Source organism: Rhinolophus sinicus, chromosome 14 (genome assembly GCF_057876585.1).
Source record: "Rhinolophus sinicus isolate RSI-liver-muscle chromosome 14, RSI-T2T, whole genome shotgun sequence".
In the NCBI taxonomy this organism is placed as follows: domain Eukaryota; kingdom Metazoa; phylum Chordata; class Mammalia; order Chiroptera; family Rhinolophidae; genus Rhinolophus; species Rhinolophus sinicus.
In genome coordinates this window covers 34,128,738-34,154,767 of record NC_142514.1, presented here as the reverse complement: position 1 = coordinate 34,154,767, position 26,030 = coordinate 34,128,738, and the positions used below count along the sequence as shown (strand labels likewise).

Genomic DNA, 26,030 nt, shown 5'->3' with positions numbered 1-26,030 from the left:
CTAGTATTACTGTGGGTTTGGGAGTGGAAACTGATTTGTTTGAGGCTTTTGCTCAATGTTCCTGTACTACCTCAAGCTGTAGGCTTTCCTGGCAAGTTTGCATATCAGAGAAGGTCTCTGTGTTCTGGTCCGCCCTTAGTAATCTGCTAGTCCGTGTTACTCAATGCTTACTACCCTGGTGTCAGGAATGGGAGAATGTTCTCTGTTGTCCTAATTTAGCTCAGACTGAGGTAGGTCCTGTCCTGTGTGCCTGGGCCTCAGGTGAGAGGTTTTATCAGTCATTCTGGTTTCCTCCATGGGGAGCTGTCTCAACAGTTTAGGCCCAGTACCTTTTCTTGCCCCTCCCTCAGGGGTAGAGAAACTTTTCTCTTCCCTTTTTATCTATAGAGTAACAGGTCTTCACGTGCCCTGGGGGTGGCATCTTAACACTTTTATTCCACAGGGGAGGAGGAACTGGGTGTAACTTCTGCATTTCCCACTGAACGGGGACTGCCTCTCTCCTTGGTTTCACAGGAAGGTTTTCTCCAGTCTCCTGTTCTGCCTCCATCATTCCTATGAATACCCACTCAGGACCACAGTGATGATCTTGCAGGAGGGTACAAACTCCTTTTGTCTCCGCATCGCCTAGGAATGTACACTCTCATGTTAGCTCAAACTTGGCCTTTATTAATTAAAAAATTTTAGCTCAAGTCTTCATACCAGTTTCAGTGGTGTCTTCTCTCTTCTTCCTGTGCTCTGCCCAGGGAAGTCAGTGCTTGTGTCTCTCTGTTCTTGGAAATTTCAGGCTACCATCTTCCTTACAAACTCTACAGGGTTTAAGAAAACTTATGATTTTGTTGATTATCCAGGTTTCCCTTGTTGTTAGGCTTGGAGCAACACTCCAAATTCATGGATCTCAAGCAGAAGCCTAAAATCCTTAATATTGTATTTAAATGAGAGGAAATTGTAAGTTTTGATGTGATTTTATTCATCATTCTTTTTCTTTTATTTTATTGAGGATGTGACCAATCTAAGAAGTAATTGATGGTCATATAAACCTTCCTACACTGTTTAGAGTAGAATTTTTCCATCAACCACATTGAAACTCTGACTATGTAAACAGAGAGTGAAAGCAAGTGTTCTCATTACCTTATGCAATGGATGGAAATAACAACACATAAAGTCATTTCTTTGCAAGATGAAGCTTGTTCTTGCATAGCAGTGTAGTCCCACAATCAGAACTAGAAAATAAAGATAGTCATCAAACAGCAGAGCTAACAGGATTTGGAATTCCCCAAATCCTATTTCCAATACCCCCAACTGAAAAACTCCATTACTCTTCGTCTCAAATTCTTCCTATCACAAGCCCTGAAAAATTTTAAGCGCAAGTCAGAAATATCTATTAACCATAGAGGCGTACATTTCAAACTGGTTTGCACAATGCAAACATCTAGGGGAAATTTAAAAATTACCAATGGCATCTGAAAAAGCAGAACTTGTACAAACAGAGGATAGAATGGTGGTTACGAGGGCTTAGGGAGATTGGGAATTGGAGAGATGTTTAAGGGTACAAACTTGTAAATAGTAGATAAATAACTTCTGGAGATCTAATGCACAGCATAGCTTTTATAATAAAACTGCTATAAACTTCAAAGTTTCTAAGAGACTACATCTCAATTCTTCTCACCATATAAAAGAAATGACAGTTATAAGACAGATAAATGTGTTAGCTAATACTACGGTGGTAATCATACCATAATATACAAAGGAATCAACATACTATATACCTTAAAATTATAGAATGTTATATGTTACTTATATCTCAATTTTTTAAAAAGTTCTCTATAATGAGTGATGCAGAGTTAAAGAAAAAAAAAAGAAAACTGAATAAAGTCTTTAGTTACCAGTTAAAAAAATGTATATTCATAAATTGAATACTATTGTCCCATAAAAAGGAATTACGTACTGATACCTGCTACAACAGCGTTTTGCTAAGTGAGAAACCCAGTCACAAAAGCCACATATTGTATGATTCCATTTATATAAAATATCCAGAAAAAGAAGATCCATAGAGACAGAGAGTAGGTCAGTGATTCCCAAGGAATAAAGGGAGGGGGAAACTGGGAGGCACAGGCTCCTTTCTGGGGTGATGAAAATATTTTGGAATTAGATAATGGTGATGATTATACAACATTGTGAATATACTAAAAACCATTGACTTGTACAAATAGTTCTTAAATAGTAAATTTTATGTTATGTAAATTTATTCACAATTAAAAATAGAGACAAAACCATACATACATACATACATACATACATACATACATACATAAAACCAATGGCGTCCCCACTCCAAAACAGAGCTAAAATATTCCAGAGTTGATTCAAATGTGTAGTCTGGGTGGAGAATCTGATACAAAAACATATTGAAAGTGCAAAATGTTTTGGTGAGTCAGAGAAGGAGTTACAGGGCACAAGAATTTCAGAGGAAAAATTAATCCTATTAACATTTTTAAATCAGTGTTAATTTCACCCAGAGGTTACTCTGGGTTAATGCCACTTGTACAACAGAGAAACTTCTGGATTCTGCCTCCAGACATTTCACTGCACATGTGTTTCCGTCACAGAAAATGGGTCATTGATATGGTTATGCTTTGCGATCTCTTTCTAGATTCTCTGCATGTGTCTTGGCGACCGCTTTACTTGGCACTGAGTACAGGCCATTAGCTCAGACACAGTCCTAGATTGTGGACGCAACTAGGGCTTCACCAGAAGAACCTGGAGAGGAGGAGACCAGATTCAGGAGCTCAGGTAAGTGGTCAGATTCAGGGATGTGAGTCCGCTGGAGCTCCATCCTAGAGCCACAATCTCTAGGGGAGCAGAGTAGAAGTGGTCTTGGAGGACTCAGGCGTGGTGCCACTGGGGGGCGTTTTCTCAGGCCTCTGTCTCATGTCGGAGAGTCCAGGTTCTTCTCCAAGACTCTCAGGCTGACTTCAGAGATTGTCAATGTGGGTTCTAATCACCTAAGTAGAAAAATCCCCAAACCATTTCTGCTTTGCATATGAAGGATAACCATAGAGGAAGAAATCAGTAAAAGGGAGTGTAACGACCTTCTTCCCCTCCCATGATAGGGTTCCCATCCCAGAAGAAATGACAGGGTTCTACCATGGACACCAGAGCCTCTTCCAGTAGTACGTCGGGTTATGCAGGCCAGCAATCATTTGCCTAAGCATTTTTAATAGTGTTCTAGAATTATTCACATCTCCACCCAAGCTGCTTTATTAACCTGCATGTTTGCCTAAAAGAAATAGCGAAATGCTTAAAAGAAAGAGCGGTTGCCTTGTTTGGAGTGCATTGAGGCAGAAGGGAGCGGAGATGATGGTGTCAAGCACCCTGAGGGTAGAGACTGCCATGTGGAGTGTGGATGAGGGCGACTACAAGGCCAGGGAGGGGTCAGCCGGGGAACTTGGGGCCTGCAGGGAGGAGGAAGGCCCTGAGGGTGCTTCCTGGGCCTTCCTAGTGAAAAGGCCTGGAGTGCCTGCCACTTACTGAAGAGGGAATCAAAGACAAGCCATGAGCTCTAGACCCAAATAACCAAGTGCCCCTTGATCATAACCTCCTGAGGAGCCCAAAGGTACTAAATTCAGGCTGTTCCAAACTTATTCATTCACAACCACCACATTTTGCACTCAGGTTAAAGTTGCTCCTTTTCCTATACCTCATCTAGTAAGTTAAATGCTGAACTCTGGGAGACATCCTGAAAGTCTTTATTTACCTCCACTCCCTCATTCTAGCAATTCTATGTCCTACGTAAATCTCAGATCTTTCCAATTATGCATCATCGGCTTAACCACTACTTTAAGTTCTCATTGTATTCGTCTCTGATTATTTGTTTATATATGTGCGTGTAATATATATATATATATATATATATATATATATATATATATATATATATATATATATGTTTTATTTAACATATATCCATATGTGCTTACATAGTCCATATATTTGTGCACATATGAACATAGTCATATGTGTACATACAGACATATATGCATATATCATCATTTACACATATACGTGTATTATACATATAGGAGGTCAGACAATTAACTTTATTAACTCATCCTAGAAAAAATGCTACATACCTTTTTGCTGAATCACTACGGTCACTTTTGAAGTGCTTCCCCTGGGAAGCGATGCACAGACGCCAGTGCTTAGTGCACCCTTCAAAGCAATTTTGGAACTCTTTTTCTGGAATGGCCATTAGAGCTGTCATCGTATTACCATTGATGTCCTGAATGTCATCAGAATGTCTTCCTTCCACTATTTCCTTTATCTTTAGGTAAAGAAAGAAGTCCTTGGGGGCCAGATCAGGTGAGTAGGGAGGGTGTTCCAGTACAGTTATTTACTGGCTAAAAACTCCCTCACAGACAGTGCTGTGTGAGCTGGTGCATTGTCGTGATGCAAAAACCATGAATTGTTGGCGAAAAGTTCAGGTCGTCTAACTTTTTCACGCAGCCTTTTCAGCACTTTCAAACAGTAAATTTGGTTAACTGTCCAGTTGGTACAAATTCATAGTGAATAATCCCTCCGATATCAAAAAAGTTTGCAACATTGTTGCAACAAGTGGGCAAACGTAATTGTCAGACATCGCATGCATCATTAGGACATATATGCATGTGCATAAAATACATATGAACATAGATTTATATGTGTATAAGCATACATGCATAAACATGTATAATTCTTTATAAATATATATATTCATGCACACATGTATTAGCTTATATATACAGCTATATATTTATGTATGTCTATTATCTATATTATATGGGAATTGTGTAGATATATGTGTGTATATACTTAAGTATATGTCATACTTCTATATATTTCTTAAAATTACAAACTTCGTAACTTTACCTTTGTTTCTGTGTACAGCTCATCTCCCATCATTCTCTCATATATCTCCCATTCCAGCCACAGTAAACTACTTAAAGTTTCATGAATTTACCATCTTCTCTCATATTATTGCTCCCTCAGCCTGGAAACGTACTCTGCTCTGTTTTTTTAACTGGGCTAACTGTTCATTTTGTTTCAAGGTTCCTCTCAGACATTATCACCTCACTGAAGCCTTCCCTGAATTTCTAATCTGAATTTAGTGCCTTTTACTTGTGCTTCCACAGTTCTCTTCCTTTTCTTTCTAAGTACAGGAACAGTATTCAAAATAAATATTTTTATTACAGCCCTTTTAGTTGGCACAAATTACATAAAATACATAAATTAGATTATGTGTTGCTTCCTTTCAGAGTGAGACAAGTCTTGTTAGGACTTGTGATGTTAGTTCAGTGATGCCAGCTGCAATCACTGAAGTTGAAAAAGCTCCTACCCACAGAGTGTAACTGCCAGTATCCTTGTCATTTCCTTTGGAAAAGGAACATAAGGATCAGGCTGGCGTAATCAGGTGGCCAGAGTTGGAGCAGCAGTGACACAAATCCTTGTTACGTAGTTTGCCTGGTTTCCATCAGACTCTGGCACTGTCAGAACTTTAGGTGACTCATCTGGGACTCCTCTAGAAACAAGGGAGCGCTGACTTGGGATCACCAGGCTCAGGTAAGTTTACGATTTAGGATGCTGTTCTCTTTTCGTAGATGGTTATCACTTCTCTTATCCCTTCCTCTTCCTTGTTCTTCCTGGGAGACCTCTTGTCCTTAACATTTCTAGGGACTTGACAGACCCTATGTTTAAAGACTAGTGAGATGGAGTGAACAGAGGTCCCAATCACCTCTAGGGAAAATCTTTTCTTTGTGGATCATTTGAGACGCACTCTGCAGGATTGTGTCACAGCAAATGTTGGGCTCAATTTCTGGATTCTGGTTTGATCAGGAATAAAGAAAATATTATTCTTACGCATGTAATTCCCCAGTCACATAGTACGAGTAATAGTGCGACCAGTCACCATTGCATAATATTCTTTGCAAATTGAATTCCCCTTCTCTAATGTAGCTGGCTGAGATAAACAAAAAAATGGAGAGATAAAGAGAAGTACCTCATTCTAGTATATTTATGATGAGCTTTGAAATATTGTATCTGCAAAATTATTGGCTTTTAAAATGTAACATGAATGATTTTTATAAAAAAATATTTTAACTCAGTCACCCTCAACAGGTAAGGAGGGTATATCAAAAACACTTTGGTTTTGCTTAAAATAAAAAGAAAATTGACAGAAAAAGGGTGAATTAGATACTACTGTTTCTGATAGGAAAATTGCTGTGATAATACTGGTTTTTTCTTTTGTGATCTGAATCGCTTGCCTGACAGGTTGAATGTGATTTGTATTAACTTTTATAGTCCCTTGGTTGGTATATTTGCTTTTTGTTTGAATACTTAATTTTTAAATATTTTGTTACAATATACATAACTTAAAATTTACTATTTCAACAATTTTAAGTGCACATTCAGTGACATTCCCTTCACATTGTCAAGCAACCATCACCACTATCCATTTTCATAACTTTTCTGTCTTCCCAAACTGAAACTCTGTACCATTAAACACTACAACTGCATTTTAAAAACATGTTTTAAAATTATTATGTACTGTATGAAATATGTACCTGATCAAGATTCTCATTTGAGTGAGATTAAAATCCATGCAAAGTTTTAAAGGACATCCTATAACAAATTCACTCCTTTTGTCACCTACTTCCAATATCCATATTGGCTTTCATTCCAATTTCCTTACAAAGTGGTGAGAATGGACGTGGATAGACAGAGAGAGAGTCCAGCACAGTCTGTCACCTTTGCTTGTTAGCAAGAGTCTCAGCCACAGCCTAGTCTTGTCCTCCAGCTCGGTGAGAAGTTTGCATCCTTACCAAAGAGGAGCCCAGTCCTGTGAGCTGCCATATCCTGATGGGTTTGGCCAGATTTCCTGCCCAGGACCTAGACCGTCACAGTAATTCATGTAAAGTTTCTGGGAAAATGGGCAAAAGTCATAGTTAATAAACATGAAACATAGCTGTTATAGAACCAGGTGGTCACAAAAGTCTAAACAACGTAACTGTAGCTGCCTTCTTGCACTGCTCATTCTGTGTTCCCCTTCCCTTCAATCACTACCTCAGCTACATGAGGTTCTTAACCTGATAGCGTTCTTCAAATCCTTACTTCTATGGGTCTTATCTTTATTTGAGGTGCTTCCGTTTTGTTCTGACCGGGACTATCGGTCCAGGCACCTCTCTGGCCCCTGGATTAGTCTCTTCAGGCTTCCAATGGCCCACTTTTCTGATTCTTAGTTCAGTGGTATAAGAAGCCTCAAAGTGGCCAGAGGACAGTCTCAGCTTCCAATTAATCAGATTCATGACTCCATGAGATCCTAGGACCTCCAGACACATTGATGTGAAGATTGGAAGATGGATGGCAAAAATTATTCAAATAGATTGTAAAGCCACATAGTAAGAGGATCCCATAAGCCCTCCTTGCTTTCCATCAGGTGCACAGTTGGCTAGCCATGAGTTTCAGGCACATCTTACATGTCGTAGGGAGTCCTCTATTGAACGGGGTGTTAGCTCCTGTCTGGTGCCCCACCTGATCCTTTATCAGGTTCTGTCAAGTCAGCTGTATCTGGATCAGGCACTTGGTAAGACTAGTGCATTTCATAGTCTTGAGCCCACTGCTGCACTTCCTTTGCTGTAAAATGACTCTCTGGCCAAAGGCAAAGCTGTGTGAGATACCATGGGGATGATTAAGGCATTTTATATGTATAGGCATAGTTGTGCATAAAGAAATACTGCTTACAGGCAAGTCAGATCCAATGGTAGATTAAGTGTCTATTACTGTGAGGACAAATTAATGTCCCCTCTATGATAGATGCCACCAGCTAACCTGCCAGTCCCCTGAAAAGATAAAGCTGAACAATCAGCAGAGGTGATAGACACTCATTCTGACTGCAAGGAAATGCATATTGTTGATCCCATGCATAGCCTTGTCCATGTGTGCCCAAGTGCCCTTGTCCCATGTCTCAGGATACCAGGAAGCCCTCCAGTGCCCTTAACTTGATCGACTTTGTGAGGTCGAACATTTAGTTGTTGCTCACACTCTGCAGCCCTTAAAATTAGACCTTGTATTCATCCTCGTCCACATCTCTTATGCTAAGGAGAAGACAGGGATTTTTTCAGAGTTGCAAGGGAGACCTCATAGCTCTTCACAGATGTTCTCAATTGTTATTCATAGCTTTTAATTTCCCCTTTTCCTTATGTTTGTCTTCTTGGGCAGTCAGAAGAAGGTAGAGGACTCCATGATCTTTATAATTACTATTTTTGCCCTAGGGACTAAGTGATCTGTTTTTCTTTCCTGTGCCCTGCTCCCAACTGTGCCCTGCTCCCAACTTGATCCTATATGAGCTACCATACCCTGATGGGTTGGGCCAGATTTCCTGCCTGGGACCTAGACCAATATTGGCAATTTAAACAAATTTGGTCCATGGCTTGCTGTATACATCACCTTTGCTCATTTCCCGCCAGCAAGGTGGTTAGCTGTGCCCTCCTCAAATAATGAGCACCCCAATTTCAGAATCACATTTTGAGGGTCTCTCTCTGGGAACCACTTTCAGTAGCAATTCCTGTGTCAGCCAGGGTTCTAGCCAGAAACAGATGACACAATCAAGTTTGAGGAGCATTAAATAAAGGGATGATTTACAATGTGTGAGCAAGGTGTAGAAAATGCCTGAGTGGTAGTGTAGTACCGTGGAGCCGAAACAGAGGGGTTGTGGCCATACCTAGGCCTGAAGCAGCAGTGGCTGGAAGCAGTAATTAAAACCTGAGGACAGAGAGGCACTTTTTTTTAATGGAAATTATGACTTTTGACGTGGCATACAGCTCAACACAGCAAACCAGAAAGAAGGGATCTGAGAGAAAAAAATACTCCAATCTCACTCTCTTTCACTACCACAATCTCCTACATATTATTTATGTTTACTAAACTTGACCAGATAGCAAATGGAAGGGAGTCAATTACCGTAATTCTTATAGTCAGCTTTCTGGGAAACAGAGCCGGGCAGAGCAGAATGGAGATTGGATCAGGAAGAGTAGATAGCAGATGTACGCTAGACACACTGCAGGATTCCGTAACATAATTTGGGATGAGAAGATATAATTCCTGTACTTAAAGACTTCAAAATCTAATGGTGAAGTCATGTATTTTAATAACTGTTAACAGAGTATGATGTGTATAAAAAAGTCAACATAATAAATAAAAAGAATTGCATAGAAACCTATAATTTGACCTAGTCAAAGCTCAATTGCTTTTCCCCCACTTCCTGTCAAGACTAATGACACAATTTATCCACAAAAATCACACAGCCTGGAAACCCAGGAAACCTATAAAAATACATCTCTCTGTTCCCTACATTCAGAGACTCATTGAGCCCTAGCAGTTGTATAATCATTGTGTCTCTTATATCCTGATCTTTCATTCCTTACCCAACTTCTCCCACTTGGGCCGAACGATTTGTTGTAGCTTTCCATGTGGTATTCCTTCTCTGGCCATTTCCTGGTCTCCAGAATCACGTTTCAAATATGTAAATCTGGATATACTGTACTGGATATATCACTATTTAAAACTCTTCCTTAATAGCCAGAGATAGCATTTCTTGGGCACTTGTTATGATCCACTTTTTAATCTGAATATTCAACTAATTTCACCTTGTGGAATGTGTACTTGTATTTTCTGTGTTTTCCAAATAGCAAACTGAGGCAAGGAGAGGTTACATCAATAACCTGAGGCCACACAACTGGTAAGTAGCAGAGGCAGGATTTGAGTCTGGTTCCAAAGCCCTTACTTTTCATCACTCTAAAACACTAAATTTCAATAATACTAGAAATGATAGGAAAACAAATACGTTATAGTTCTTATATACTTTTGATGCTTATACTTTACTGTAGTACTTATTAGGCACTACTAATCTGACCCCTTCATATATAATAATTCCATTACTTTTAATAATAAATATTGAGCAATAAATTATTATCCCCTATTTACAGATGAAAAAACAGAATCATGGAGAGGTTTAGTAACTATCCTAAACTCACGTAACTAAATAGTACAGCCAGGATTTAAACTGAAGCAGCATCATTCCAGAACCTTGATTGAACCCCCATGCATACCACCTCTCAGCCTCTTCGGCCTAGAAAATAGAGGGTAAATTCAATACGGGGCCATATGTATCACTTCACAATCAGCTCTCTGCCTTACTCTTGAGTCTTACTACACATGTGTTTTCCTCGATTCCCCTTGCTCAGGGATGAATCTGATGTGTGTCCTCATTGCCTTTTATACTTTATGAGAAAGCCTCCTCAGTCCTCAAAATGTAGACACCACCTCACTAGTAAAGCCTTCATGGATGTGCTTGCGGCCATGAGGCTGCCGAGTGACTTGCTCTCTCCAAGGTCCTAAGAGCGCCCCGCATCTATAGCATGGCATTTTCACATTATGTAACTACTCACCTATCTGTCCACCTCACCACAACCCTAGCACCTTCTAAATCTTTTTTTTTTTTTTTTTTTTTTTTTTGAGGGAGGAAAGGATGATGATTACATCTGTGTGCTGAGTCAAACGCCAAACCATTACAGAACTGACCAAAAGCCTTCTTCACATTTGACTATGAAAGACAATTTCATTCTTCCCTAGTTTTTACTGGCCATATGGGTCAATAGATCTGTGCCTAACAGTAGACTCTCCAGGAACAGAAACTTCAAAGGGATTGTGCCTAGGAAAGGGGAGAAAGTCATGTTCCCTTTTAAAATGGCCCCTCAGTTCATCTCTCCCAAAAAATAAGGGTAAATCTCTGTCTTTAAACTTTCCTGTGTAACTGACTGTAATTAACTGTGGCATATACTTGGACTACTGAGGCTTTGGAGATTGGGGCCTATTTCCCAGGTCTGCTGCCACTTCCCCTGGGGAAGCAGCTCAGGAGTTTACAGACCAAAAGAGAAAGCCCTCTAGCCTGGAGGAAGCAATCCTTTAATGGGAATGAAGCCTGTGGCTAGACTTGGTCATAATAATGGACATTCTTAACATTAGGGTTGACAGATTTAGCAAATAAAAAATACAGGATGCCAAATATTGCATCAGAAATACGTATACTAGAAAATTATTCACATGTGTGGACAAAAAAAGGGTTTCTATGGAAAGTAATTCTCACAGGGTAATCTGATCATAAATTCCTACCTAGGCAGTTCATGGTGGGGAGTCATGCCCCAGGCATATAACATCTTTAGTAAAAGGTTTATCTTTGCCTTATGCAAGCCCTGTCCATTGTTTCTGTGCACCCATGTTAACACACCTTTGAAATAAGCTGTAACCACCCTCAAGAGAGCACATACTTTTGTTAACTATCCTGTAATCCAGTTCTCACCTTGCTTTCTCCCACTTTCGTGTAATCTTTCTTACATTCTCTCCTTGATTCTAAATGTATGGAAGAAGCTGCAAAACTGTTGTTCTCCGGAACATTTGAGATCTTGCTCCCTGGCATATGTAGTCACTTTGGCTGAAATAAATTTATAAAAGTTCTCTACAGATTTGCATGTTCTTACATTGACAACTGTTTATTCGATATTCAAATTTAACTGGAAATCTTACATTTTATTTGGCAACGCTACTTGAGAGTTCATTACTGCAGAAAACAGATATGGAAACATGTGATTTCTAGAACTGCTTATTCCTGTTATCACTGTTTCTGTACCTGCCTCACTTGTTCTCACAGGTATAATGAAAACTGCAGGACTATCTTTCACCAGCTACTTTGTTATGCTGTTCCTCCTTCAGATGACAGCACGAAGTGCAGGTATGACTCTCTCTCCTACTTTTTATGAGTCATGGCAACATCAAGTATGCCTAAAAAAGCAAGGCCCAAACAAAAGGGTCAAGGTCTTCTGGCCACTGTTCTTCAAGTGTAATTCATAAGTATGTAAGGAGGAGGTATACAATAAGATCCATTTTATGGTGGGGAAAAATTAATTAATTTGAATCAGCAAGTCTTTATCATGTGCGTGGATTTGTTTTAGGTTCCAAGGAAAAGAAACAAATTGAGAAGACCTAACAATATTCACATTGTCCTTGAGAATCCAATATTCGCATTGAGGAGACATGATTTATTTATGTATTACTTACACAGTGAGGAAATGGTCCAAGATATGGATCCATATTGGAATCCATGTGCGTTATCAGTACAGTAGGGCCTCAGATGAGGAAGCATGGACTAGGCTGGTGGGAGCTTGACAGGTGATAAAAATTAGCATTTGTAAGGGGGTCTATGCAAAGCAGAAATAAATATAACTTATGTAGAGATAAATAGAAGAAAAGCCTGAGACAACAAATGGCATAAAAGATAAAATTTTCTAGCAAAAGTTGCTTGCTAAATGGCAGAAATCCTACTGATGCATATTTATTTAGCGTCTAGTCTTTCGCTAATAAAAGTAATGCTGCCACAAACATTTTGCACATATGTTTTGAGCATACCTGTGAGTACATAGGCAGGAAATATTCCTAAGAGTAGAACTGCTGGTCAAGGTCATGTGCTATTTTATTATAATATTGAAAATGTTATTCTGAAAGACTTAGTAAAAGAAATCTCCACAAAAAGCACATGTCAATTTGTCAGGTACTGTCACTATTTCAGATATTATAGATATCAGAGCTTTTTATCTTTTCCAAAGTTACAGATGAAAAGTTAATCTCATAGTGATTATATTTTACCTTTTTTAAATGAGTGAAATTGAGTACCTTTCAAAAAAGTAGTATTTCTTTTTCTCTGACCTGCCTGCATATGTCTCCTTGGCACTGTTAATCTTTCTTTTGTTGGTTTTTAAGAAGTCTTCAACATTAGGAATTAATTTTTGATCTGTTATACCTGTTTCACATATATCTGACCAGTTTATAGCTCAATTCATCGACTTGTTAATTATATTTTTGATATGCAGAAGCTTTTTTGTCTTGACTTTTTATTTTACTTTGTGGATTTAAAGTCCATCCTACACCCCCGCCAAATTCTCCTTTTTCTCTTCATTGACTTTTTAAATTTTACTAGACTTTATTTTCTAGAGCAGTTTTAGATTTACAGAAAAGTTGTGCAGAAAGTAAATAAAGTTTCCACATAACCTCATTCTCTCTTCCTCTCCCCTCTCCCAATTTCCCCTATTATTAACATCTTACATTAGTGTGGTACACTTATTACAATCAATGAACCAATATTGATAAATTATTATTAATAAAGTCCAAGTTTACATTAGGGTTCACAGTTTGTGTTGTACAGTTCTCTGGGTTTTAGCAAAATGTTGTGTAAATGAGCCCAAATGACCTCTGTATATTGGCCCCATGTTGTTTACTTCTTTAAAGCAGCCTGAGATCCATTAGCTCAAAAGCCTGCCTACACCAAATTCAATTTTTCACACATCCAATTTTTAAATATATCACAAATAAACATATTTGTGGCTATTTAATGACTATCTGGTTTGTATTCTGTATGAAACTGCACTCAACATCTGCCAGCCATAGATAAGATAAACCCTGTAGCTACAAAGACCCCAAGCCACTGTTTCCCTTCGGAGCTCTCAACTTTCCACCACGCTGTGGAGTGACACTGTAGACTCACAAGACTCCTCTGCAGCCTGTCTCTCCCCTGGGAGTTCCCTTGCCCTCCTCCCTTCTGGGTTCCCAGGGCCTATACAGGGTCTCACGCTGGGAAGTGCCATATACGCAACCCTAAGTGCTGCTCCAATAAAAGCTTACTGTGTGCTACTGCCACCTTGTGGTCGTATCCTTTTCCTTTATCAGCCCTGAAATCCTCAAATTTACCAAATAAATGCAAAATGTTATACATGGAGGGTGCAAAAAAATAGTATTCACATTTTAAGAAGGGAAAACTATATTAAAATTGTAATGCTCAATATATACAGATAACAAAAGATGAATACAAGTCACGTTTGACTTCTGCAATTACGAGAGGTGCTCAAAGTGGTTACCATCAGCGTCCAAACACTTCTGATTACAGTGAACTACTGCTTGAGCAAAGTGTCCACTCATGTACATTTTTTTGGCACCCCCAGTATGCACCATTACAGTATCATAAGGAATTATTTTACCACACTAAAAATGCCTATGCTCCACTTATTCATCTCTCCCTTCCCGAAGCCACGGCAAACACTGCTCTCTTCATTCTCTCCATATTTTTGCGGGACTCTTTTACTTAGCAATATGCAATTTAAAATTCTTCCATGTCTTTCACCTTTTTAAAAATTTTTAAAAATTAATTTATTTTCCAATTATAGTTGACATACAATATTATATTAGGTCCAGGTGGACAACATAGTGACTAGACGTTTATATACCTTACAAAGTGATCATCCCAGTAAGTCTAGTACCCATCTGACACCATACATAATTAGCACAGTATTATTGACTATATTCTCTATGCTGTACTTTACATCCCCGTGACTGTTTATAACTGGCAATTTGTACATCTTAATGCCTTCCTCTTTTTCAACCATCTCCCCAACCCCCCATCTGGCAACCATCAAAAGTTCTTTGTATCTATGAGTCTGTTATGTTCTGTTTGCTCATTTATTCTGTTCTTTAGATTCCACATATAAGTTAAATCATATGGTATTTATCTTTCTCTGTCTGACTTATTTCACTTAACATAATACCCTCTAGGTCAGGGGTGTCCAAACTTTTTTCAATGTTTTTCACCAAGGGCCATATGCGGTAAAATACACAAAGAGCCGGGCCACTCACTCGAGGTGAAGTACGTATTGCCTCACCTGGTGTACTTAAGTAAACTAAATTTATTTTTGGAATTTGCTGCAGGCCAATTAAAAGTGGATCGTGGGCCACAGTTGGCCCGCGGGCCGCAGTTTGGACACCCCTGCTCTAGGTCCATCTATGTTGTCACAAATGGTAAGATTTTATTCTTTTTATGGCTGAGTAATATTCCAGTGTATATATGTACCATTTCCTCTTTATCCATGTGTCTATCAATAGACACTTAGGTTGCTTCCATATCTTGGCTATTGTAAATAATGCTGCAATGAACATAAGGGTGCATATGTCTTTTTGAATTAGTGTTTTGGATTTCTTTGGATAAATACCCAGAAGTGGAATTGCTGGGTCATATGGTAGTTCTATTTTTAATGTTTTGAGGACCCCCCCCATACTGTTTTCCATAGTGTCTGCACCAATTTACAATCCCACTAACCATGCACAAGTGTTCCCTTTTATCCACATCTTCACCAACACTTGTTTGTTGATTTATTAATGATAGCAATTCTGACAGGTGAGAGGTGATATCTCATTGCGGTTTTGACTTGCAATTCCTTGATGATTAGTGATGTTGGGGATCTTTTCATGTCTGTTGGCCATCTTGGAGACATGTCCTCTTTGGAGAAATGTCTTTTCAGGTCTTTTGCCCATTTTTTAATCAGGTTATTTGGGGTTTTTTGTTTGTTTGTTTGTTTTTTTGGTGTTAAGTTGTATGAGTTCTTCATATATTTTGGATAGTAACATATTATCAGACGTATCATTGATTTGATATAGTCACATTTGTTTATTTTTTATTCTTTTTCCCTCGCCCAAGGAAACATATCCAAATATGTATGCTAAGAATGATGTCAGAGAATTTATAGCCTATGTTTTCTTCTAGGAATCTTATGTTTTCAGGTCTTACATTTAAGACTTTAATCCATTTTGAATTTATTTTTGTATATGGTGTAAGAAAGTGGTCCAACTAATTTTTTTTTTAATGTACCTATCTAGTTTTTCCAATACCATTTATGGAAGAGACTGTTTTTACCATGTTGTAGATTCTTGCCTTCTGTGTCATAGATTAATTTACACATAGGCATGGGTTTATTTCTGGGCTCTCTATTCTGTTCCATTGACCTGTGTCTGTTTCTATGCCAGTACTATGCTATTTTGATTACTATAGTCTTGTAGTATAGTTTGATATCAGGCAGCTTGATACCTCCAATTTTGTTCTTCTTTTTCAAGATTGCTTTGACTATTTGGGGTCTTTTGTGGTTCCATATAATTTTAAGATTATGTGTTCTAGTTCTGTGGGAAATGCCTTTGGTATTTTGATAGGGATTGCATTGAATCTGTAGATTGCTTTGGGTAGCATAGATATATTAACAATGTTAATTCTACCTACCCATGAACATGGTAGTCTTCCATTTATTTATATGTTCTCCAATTTCTTTCTTCAATATCTTATAGTTTTCTGAGTACAAGTCTTTTACCTCCTTGCTTAAATTATGCCAAGGTATTTTATTCTTTTTGATGTTGTAAATGGGATTGCTTTATTAATTTCTTTTTTTCATAGTTCATTATTGGTATACAAAAATGCAACCACTTTCTGAATATTAATTTTGTATCTTGCTATTTATTGAATTCATTAGTTTTAATAGATTTTTGGTGGAATCTTTAGTGTTCTCTCTATATAGTATCATAGCTGCAAATAATGACAGTTTTACTTCTTTCTTTCCAATTTGGATGCATTTTATTTCTTCTTCTTGTCTGATTGCTGTGGCTAGGACTTTCAACATACAGAGGGGCCAAAAAAAGTGTATACACGTTTTAATAAAGGAAAATTATATTAAAATTGTAATACTCAGTATTTACTGATAACAAAAGATGAATACAAGTCAAGTTTGACTTCTGCAATTACAAGAGGTGCTCAAAGCGATTACCATCAGTGTCTACACACTTCTGATTATGAACTACTGCTTGAGCAATGCTGACCAGTGTCCACTTACATACATTATTTTGGCACCCCCAGTATTTTGAATAAAAGTGGTGAAAGTATACATCCTTGTCTTATTCCTGGTCTTAAAGAAAAAGCTTTCAGCTTTTCATCATTAAGTATGATGTTAGCTGTGGGTTTATTGTATATGGCCTTTATTATGCTGAGGTACATTCTATCCCCACTTTACTAAGAGTTATTTTTTTTAATCATAAATGGATGCTGGATTTTGTCAAATGCTTTTTCTGCATCTATTGATATGATCATGTGATTTTTTTTGAAGGAAAAGCATAATAGTATTTTATTTTATATTTTGTAGGCATTTGTTGTTTTAATATCACTTCACATCTGTTAGAATGGCCATCGCCAATAAATCAACAAATAACAAGTGTTGGCAAGAACGTGGAGAAAAGGGAACACTTTGTGCACTGTTGGTGGAATTGCAAATTGATATAACCACTATGGAAAACAGTATGGAGCTTCCTCAAAAAGATTAAAAATAGAACTACCTCATGACCCAGCAATAAATACCACTCTTAGGTGTTTATCCAAAGAAATCCAAAATGTTAATTCAAAAAGATAGATGCACCCCTATGTTTACTGCAATACTATTCACAATAGCCAAGATATGGACAACCAAAATGCCCATTGATAGACAATTGGATAAAGAAATTGTGGTACATATATACAATGGAGTATTACTCTGACATAAAAAAGAATTAAATCTTACCATTTGCAACAATATGGATGGACATAGAGAGTATTATGCTAAGTGAAATAAGTCATACTGAGAAAGACAAATACAGTATGATCTCACTTACATTTGGAATCTAAAGAACAGATAACAAATGAATCGTATAATTTATTTTTAGTCTCTTGTTTTTATCCTTCATTTTGTTTATGTGATGTGTCATGTTAATTGATCTGCAGATGTTGAACGAAACTTACATCTCAGGAATAAATTCCACTTGATCACTGTGTGATCTTTTAAATATGAATTCAGACTACTAATATTTTGTTGAGGATTTTTGCATCTATGTTTACCACGGATATTGGCCTCCCATTTTCTTTTTTGTAGTCTCTTTGTTTTTGGCATCAGGGTAACGATGCTAGCCTTATAAAATGAATTTGGTGGTCTTCCTTCCTCTTTAATTTTTTGGAATAGTTTGAGAAAGGCAGGTATGAATTCTTCTTTGAATATTTGGTAAAATTCACCTGTGAAGCCATCTGGTCCAATACTTTTGTTGGCAATTTTTGATTAGTGATTCAATTTGTTAGCCATTATTAGTTCCTTCAGATTTTCTGTTTCTTTCTGAGTATATCTTGGCAAATTGTATTTTTCTAAGTATTTATCCATTTCTTCCAGGTTGTACAATTTGTTGGCAGATAATTGTTCATAGTATTTTTCTTATAATCCTTGTATAATATTTCTGTGGTATCTGTTGTCACTTCTATTTCATTTCTGATTTTATTTATTTGGACCCTCTCTCTTTTATTTGTATTGATCAGCCTAACTAAAGGTTTATCAATTTTGTTTATCTTTTCAAAAAAACAGCTCTTGCTTTCATTGATTGTGTCTATTATTATTTTTAGACTGTTTTTTTCACTCTGAACTTATTTTTTTCTTCTACTTACTTTATTGCAAATGGTAAGATTTCATTATTTTTTATGGCATATAATCATTCATATGATCTTTCTTTTATTCTGTTCTTTAGATTCCAAATATAAGTGAGATCATGTGGTATTTGTCTTTCTCAGTCTGACTTATTTCACTTTGCATAATACTCTCCATTGTATAAATGTACCACAATTTCTTTATCCAGTCGTCTATTGATGGGTATTTTGACTGTCTCCATATCTTGGCTATTGTGAATAGTGTTGCAGTAAACATAGGAGTACATATATCTTTTCAAATTAGCATTTTAGATTTCTTTGGATAAATACCCAGGACTGGTGTTTATTGCTGGGTCACAAAGTAGTTCTATTTTTAATTTTTGGAGGAACCTCCATACTATTTTCCATAGTGGCTGCACCAGTTTGCAATCCCAGATAGGTAGCAGTTTTTTCAACAACAGTAGTGGAAACTGTGTTTTCGTATTTCTTAATGGAAACAATTTGATGAACTACCACTCAAGTACAAAATTAAGCTGTTTTCAGGAAAACAAAGAATTCATCCTCAATAAAGAAAGATTAAAATTGATATAATCTCAAAAAAGTAATTATGAACAATCCCTACAAAATTGTTTGTTCTATTAAGCTAGCAATGTTAGTGAAGTGGACAGTTTTATGTAAAACCAAAAAAAGAATGTTTGCAAAATTGTGCTCAAAATATAGAAAACCATTCTATATCAATGGTCATTTGAGTTACAAAAAAGGAGAAAAAAAATCTTATCAAAGAACTATTCTAAAACAAGCTTACTCCTTTCAAAATTTTAGAGTTAATTTCCATGTTTTGTGAGGAACTCAAGAGGATAAAGAAAAATAGGATTTTAAATAATATAACAATGACCATAGAATCCTGATATCACAATCTGACAAAGGAATCTTAAAAAATAGATAAATTTCATGTATGGGTATAAATTTAAAGCTGTAAATAAAATATTAAATCAAACTCAGCTACTTGTTTAAAGTAACATTTAATAATTCTTACATTATACTGATCTCCAAATTACTAAATTTTATTGTTATCAAAATTGTAATATAATACTTTATATCAATAATCTTAATCAGAAAAAAAATGGTTCAGTTTATAGTAAAATTTTTGGATATGTTTTAACATCCATTATATTTTCTCCTCTTTGTCTGCTCCTTCTTTATTTTATTATAACTTCATCTTTATTTTTTGCATCCTTCTTCTTTTTTTCTTCCACAGTTGTCAATCCTTTTGCCTTCACTCATCCACATTAATTTGTGTCAACTTGTCAATTTTTATGAAAAACAAAACAAAACAAAACAAAAAAACTGTTGAGATATTGGAACTATACTAAAATTATACATTATTGGGAGTGGGAGATTTGAAACTTTTAAGGGATTGATTCTTCCATTCATGAACATGATATATAATTTTTTATTTATTTAATATTTATAAGCTTAGAATATTGCATCACATATTGTATGTTCCTAATATATTTTAGCAATTATTATTATTATACTCTTAGCAATATCTGAACTTAAATTTCTTCCCTACTATGTTATTAAATGAGTTGTGTCCAAATGTAAACAATATTTTTCTGGTATGCAAATTCTCTGGCATGTGACACTTTTATTGTCATATTTAAATAATTCTGTATTCAGTCTTCCCATAGGAATCTATAATGCTGCATATGTGAAATACAAATAAATCAACTTAAAATGCACACATGAATAAATGAACATATTTTGTTCCATATCTCATAAAGGTTTAATATATATCCAAGTCTTATTTTCTCTTTCAATGGGTTATATGGCACGTGGCTTTCTGCTGTAGGGGACAAAAAGCTACGAAACTGATTTGGAAGAGATAAATTGTGACTTAGTTTACTTTTACCTTTCTAATCCAAGGTAGAATCCCCCACCAAAAGTGTGAGAGAACATAGTCTAAATGGTGCAGAATGCTCCCCACAATGAGATTTTACATAGTCTGTTAGTGTGAGGTATAATCCTTTGAGGGATACAGAGACCACATCTTTTTATAAAAGCCCTATCCAGAAAGCAATTTTTGAGTTCTAAAGGGATGAGAAGCGAAATCTGTCAGGAGCCAATGTCAGTGTGGATTTCTGCAGTCTAAGCAAGAACGGTTGGTAGTTGGCTTGAGGCTAATAGAAAGAACAAGAATAACGATTACAATTTTTTTTTGGAGAAGGCTTTATTTGCCAGCGCAGATCAGTCAGCCTACATTATTTGATTAAGCACTTTGTGAGTGCAGAGTCCTTTGTTAAGAATGGAGCCTGGTGGCATACCCCTTTTAACCAGTCTCTGTTTTTCTAGTTTTTCGAAAGTTTCGTCTTGAGCTTATTTAGAAAGAATCAAAGAAAAGGGAAATATTAGGAGCCTCTGGCTAGATATTAAAATAGTAAGGCTGTCCTATAGGTGGTATTTGTGGGGGATGTTAAGAACACATTGATACCTAGAGAGGTAGGAACACAGATTATCCTTAATAAGTCAAGTTAGAAAATGAATGTGACATTATTAGAAACAGAAATATATGTGTGTGTGTGTGTAATATGTATATATATATGTATATGTGTTATGTGTGTGTATATATAACACATATACACACACATACAACACACATATATATATACACACACATACAACACATATACATACATACATATATGTGTATTTATACAATATATAAATGTGGCAGAATGGCCTCCAACACCTCACTGAAACATGTAGAAGGCTGCATGTGCGTGCGTGTGCGTGTGCGTGTGTGTGTGTGTGTGTGTGTTTGTGTGTTATATTAAAATACAAGGCAGGACCTGGCTCATGCTCTCACTATTTGGTTACCATCTCCCTTCCTAGAACAGTTCACAGTGACTGGCTCACAGGGGCCAATCTTGGCTCGATTGGGTGAAGTAGTTAACCTCAGCTGCCAGCTGTCCCCACCACAAAATGCAGAACACATGGAAGTACGCTGGTTCCGGAACCGCTACACAAAACCTGTTCACCTGTATAAAAATGGTAAAGACCTACATGTAGAAACTATCTCCAAGTACGTGGAGCGGACAGAGCTCCTGAAAGAAGCTATCGGAGAGGGTAAAGTGACCCTCCGGATCTTTAATGTCAGTGTGGATGATGATGGGCAGTACCACTGCTTCTTCAAAGATGGTGATTTCTATGACGAAGCTATCACAGAAGTGAAAGTCATAGGTAAGGATGGATCCTCAAAGGGATTCTCAACCCATCTGAGGCTGAGTATTAGGAAAATTCTCAGTGTTTCTGACCATTTTCATATTACATGGTTTGCTAAGCAAGTTCAAATTCATGCATTTAATCTTTGAACTGAGAAGAGTGTAGTATTAAGAATGCAAATTATATCTGTACACATTACCTTTATCAGCAAGAACTGTTTTCCCACATTCACATATACTGTAAGACCTGAAAGTATCAACAGAATCATTTCAGGATTTATTACTATCCTTTTAATTATTTCTGACAACACTTCAATGAAACCTGACTCTATAAACTACCCAAATTACAATAGTCTCCGTAATGATTAATTCTTATTCCCATTTCTCCCTCACTCAATTCACTACTTAGTTCCAGACTAATTTTCTTAAATCTATTTTAAAAAGCCTTATCTACAATCTCCAGTGTCCTCCAATATATCTGACATATATGTGCTGTATGCAGATATATAGTATTTAAGCCACTCACCCTTGAAGTATTCTGAATGACAAAGACATGTGGAGAGATGGAGGACTTGAAGTAAACAGGCAGGCTTCACAAATGTGAGGGCACTAATGTAGGTTCTCACGCTTAACATTTTTATTGGGTATTATAACACTCAGTTCTATTGCTTAGAGCTGGGCTATCCAGTATGACAGCCATAGCCACATGTGGCTATAGAGATTTATATTTAAATTAAGTAAAGTTAAAAATTCAATTTTCAGTCTCACTGGCCAAATCTCAGGTGCTTAATAGTTTCATATAGCAAATAACTACTGTACTGGACAGCACAGATATCAAATATTTCCATCATTGCAGAAATTTGTACAGGACAGAGCTATTCTAGAGTAACACTTTAAATCTCTTGTTCTTTCTCTGCCCACACATTAGGCAAGCCTTATATCTCAGGAAATGTCCAGAAATGTTTCAAAACTAGTTTGTTTGTTTTTTAACTGATATGTACTGCTTTATTTTTTATAATATTAACTATATTACCTATTTACTGCAAATACTTATATGCAACTAACATACATGTTAAACTTGTAATTAAAATTACAAATGCATTTATGTTGTTTACTTATAAAGTGTTATGGCAGCTTAAACGTGACTAATGAGGAAGATACAAGAAAAAAACATTAAGCTACCAATTCAAGAGGACTGAGATCTTGATTGTTTTGTTCATTATTATATCCATGGATTTAACCCCATCTCCTAGATTTAGTAAATAACCAATATTTCTGAATGAATGAATAAATGAAACAAACAAACATTTCCTCCCCAGACTTGAATTTCTATATCATAACCCTTCAGTCTGGCTTATCCTGTTTCCCTTTTGATTAGTTTGTAGTGACAATCAGATCTCCACAGTGCCTGCCTCTAAGAGTACAGGGATTAGATTGGGGAGGGGGCTTTTCTTTGTGTTTCTTTTCCCCTTTTCTTCACCTAAAAATACTGTTTTCCCCCTTTCTTTCCAACCAGCTACAAGCTTAGAAATACAGATTGTTTTGCATCCTCCTAATACCAAAGGTCTTTTAGTGGAGTGTAATTCAGCAGGTTGGTTCCCACAGCCTCAAATGGAATGGAGAGACAGCAGAGGAGAGATCATTCCACATGCATCAAAATCCCATTCACAGGATACAGGCAAATTGTTCAACATGAAGATGACCCTTCTCCTTAAACGAAGCTCCCAGGGGAATGTCACTTGCTACCTTCGAAACCCTGTAACTGGTCAAGAGGAAAGGACAAGCATTGTCCTATCAGGTGAGAGCTGTGTCTTTGTTCTTCAAATGTTGGCCATTGTCATAAAACATAAACTAAGGAGAAACATTAATATACTTTCTTCACTTGGTTTCTAGGATATTACATTCTCTTGGCTTTATTCATTATCTCACTCATTTTCTTTCTTATTCTCTTCTGCTACTTTATCTTTTTCACGCTACCTTCTTCATGTAGGAGTATCCTGGGCAGAGTCTTTGTATCTTTTTTCTCTTTTGTCTTAATTCCCTCTCATGGCTTTAAGTACCATCAATGGGGCAATGGCTCCTCAAATCGTATCTCCCATCCAGACCTCTCTCCCAACTCTTGTCTCATCTCTAAACTCACATTTCAATGTGGGAGTCCAATAAATATCCCAAATAAAACACATCAAACACTAAACCCCCAGTCACCTCCTGAGTTTTGTAACTTACTGCCTTCCCAATCACACTTCATATTCTCAGTTTCAAAGAAGAAAATTTGTAAAGTCATCCTTGACCCCCATCTTTCTCTCATATTCTATGTCACATCTATCAAAAGATAATACTAGCTCTACCTTTAAAATATGCCCAGATCTCACCACTTCTCACCTTATTGCTGTCATCCAAGTCTGAGACACTATCACCCATGGTCTAAATATTGGCAATAACATCTGAAATGTTCTTCTATTTCTATTCTTGTCCACTATGGTATACTATCAACATATAGATAGGAGAACCCATTTAAAACATGAGACATACAGCATCATCCTTTGTTCAAGATGCTGCAAAGGTTCCCCATTTTATTCAGAATAAAATGCCCCACAATGCCCTGCATTACCCATGCTCCCATTGCCTATCTGTCCTTATCCCCTGAGTGTCTCCTTTATGCACCCTAGTTTAGTCACACAGACCTTCTTGCTGTTTCCCAACCATGCCAGACTTGCTCTCACCTTGGGGGGCTTTGCTTTAGTTGCTCCCTCCTCTCTGAACACTGTAATTCCACTAAATTCCCTCATCTCTTTCAAGTCTATGCTCAACTCTCACTTTGTAAATAAGGACTACTTAGACAAAACAACTTGGAAAAATGCAGCCTGCCCCCCACTAATTGGGGTTCCCTATCTCCTCACTTTGCTTTAACTTTTTAAACATAGTATTATCACCTTTTAGCATTCTATGTAACATGTTTATTATGTTTATTGTCCCTTACCTATCTCCCTCTCTAAAACACGAAGGTAGAAATCTTTGTTGGTTTTATATACTTGATATACCCCAACTGCTTCAAGTATTGCATTGTGCATAGTAAGCAATAAATATCTGATACCTGAATGATTGAAATAAAACAAAATAAGTGTCTTGTAAACTGCTGAGTAAATATATTTGTATTTGTCTATGTCTGTGAAATTAGTGTTGTAGCCAGATGCTGAAAGGGATATTCTACTTCAAGAGTATTATCGTAAGAATAAGTCCCTTATAGGTTTAACAATTTACTACTTTGAGATTATTTTTGTATTTATTTGCTCATTTAACCTTCCAGAAAAAAAAGCTTCATATGATGGTTGTGTCAGAAACAGCAAGGCACTTCTATCAGACAAGCAGTTGCAGGGAGAGAAAGACAAAACTATCTTCTATCCCCAAAGTTCATAACAGGATATATATGTAGAAAACAAAGAAAGAAACTGGGTAAAATCCTTGTTAACTTATTTATAACTTCACTAAATAACAAGAGGCGTATTTTCTGAGTTAACACTTTCCTAAAGTAGATGTGCACTTCTTAAAAACATGTTTTAAGAGAATTGTCATTACCACAAACTTTGGGAATCAGGTTAAAGTTCTGGGAAATAAAAACATTTGAGGGAGTTCTTATTTTCTAGTCACTGAATGTTAGACAACATGGATAAGATTCAAAACTTATGATAAAGAAAAGATTATAATCAAAATTTAATCTTACTTGAGACTCTGTCTCTGTCTGACTTGTGAGCTGACACAGCTCTTTTTCAGCTCACTGGGTCTCAGGGTGGGGGAGTTCATCTGGATATAGGATTAGCTCCAAAGTCATGGGGTTTTCAATCCCATGAATTACATGGAGAAAATCTTTAGCTCAATCCAAATTCCTGCCACACCAAACATACCCAAAATTGTGAGTAGCAGAATTTGTGATTGGCTCTCTTGGATTCATTTCCTTGTATGTAATGGCATGTTCTAGGTGGAGTACAGAGTTTTCTCTGGGAAGAAAGATATCAGATTCCCAAACAAAATGATGGGTGTCCAAGCTTAGTATGTGCAAAACAGCAGGCCAAAAAAGATGCTTTTTCACATGAATAGAAACGGAGGAAAGTTTGCATAAACTTGTGTCTCTAAATGTATTCTGAAGCACAATGCCAGACCCAGTGAATATATTGGGAAATTCAGGGCTGCACATATACTGATTATTTAGACAAAAGGCCTGAAGGACTGAGTTTCATCTGAGGCTTGGTGGGAAGAAACTCTCTCTGCCTCTTCCCCATTAGTCAGGGAGAACGTGAGCTAGAACAAATGGGAAGAAATGGGGTGAGGGAGTAAGGTTCCTTCACTCCCCTTTGCTCCTGTCTCAAAGGAAATGACACCTAGCTCAGGCTCTTTCTCACTTTTCACGCCCCCCCCCAATCATAACTCTC

At 37.0% G+C, this 26,030-nt stretch overlaps 1 protein-coding gene across 1 annotated transcript in view; it reads left to right on the top strand.

The window, feature by feature from the left end:
• The first annotated feature begins 5,409 nt into the window (after window positions 1-5,409).
• LOC109434149 (putative selection and upkeep of intraepithelial T-cells protein 1 homolog) overlaps window positions 5,410-26,030 on the top strand; it is a 37,987-nt gene continuing 17,366 nt past the window's right edge. Inside the window, exons 1-4 of the mRNA XM_019710872.3 lie at window positions 5,410-5,595; window positions 11,738-11,818; window positions 21,275-21,622; window positions 23,120-23,401. Of these exons, the coding sequence (XP_019566431.3) occupies window positions 11,743-11,818; window positions 21,275-21,622; window positions 23,120-23,401 (706 nt within the window). The 5' untranslated portion in view covers window positions 5,410-5,595; window positions 11,738-11,742. The remainder of the gene's footprint in view (window positions 5,596-11,737; window positions 11,819-21,274; window positions 21,623-23,119; window positions 23,402-26,030) is intronic.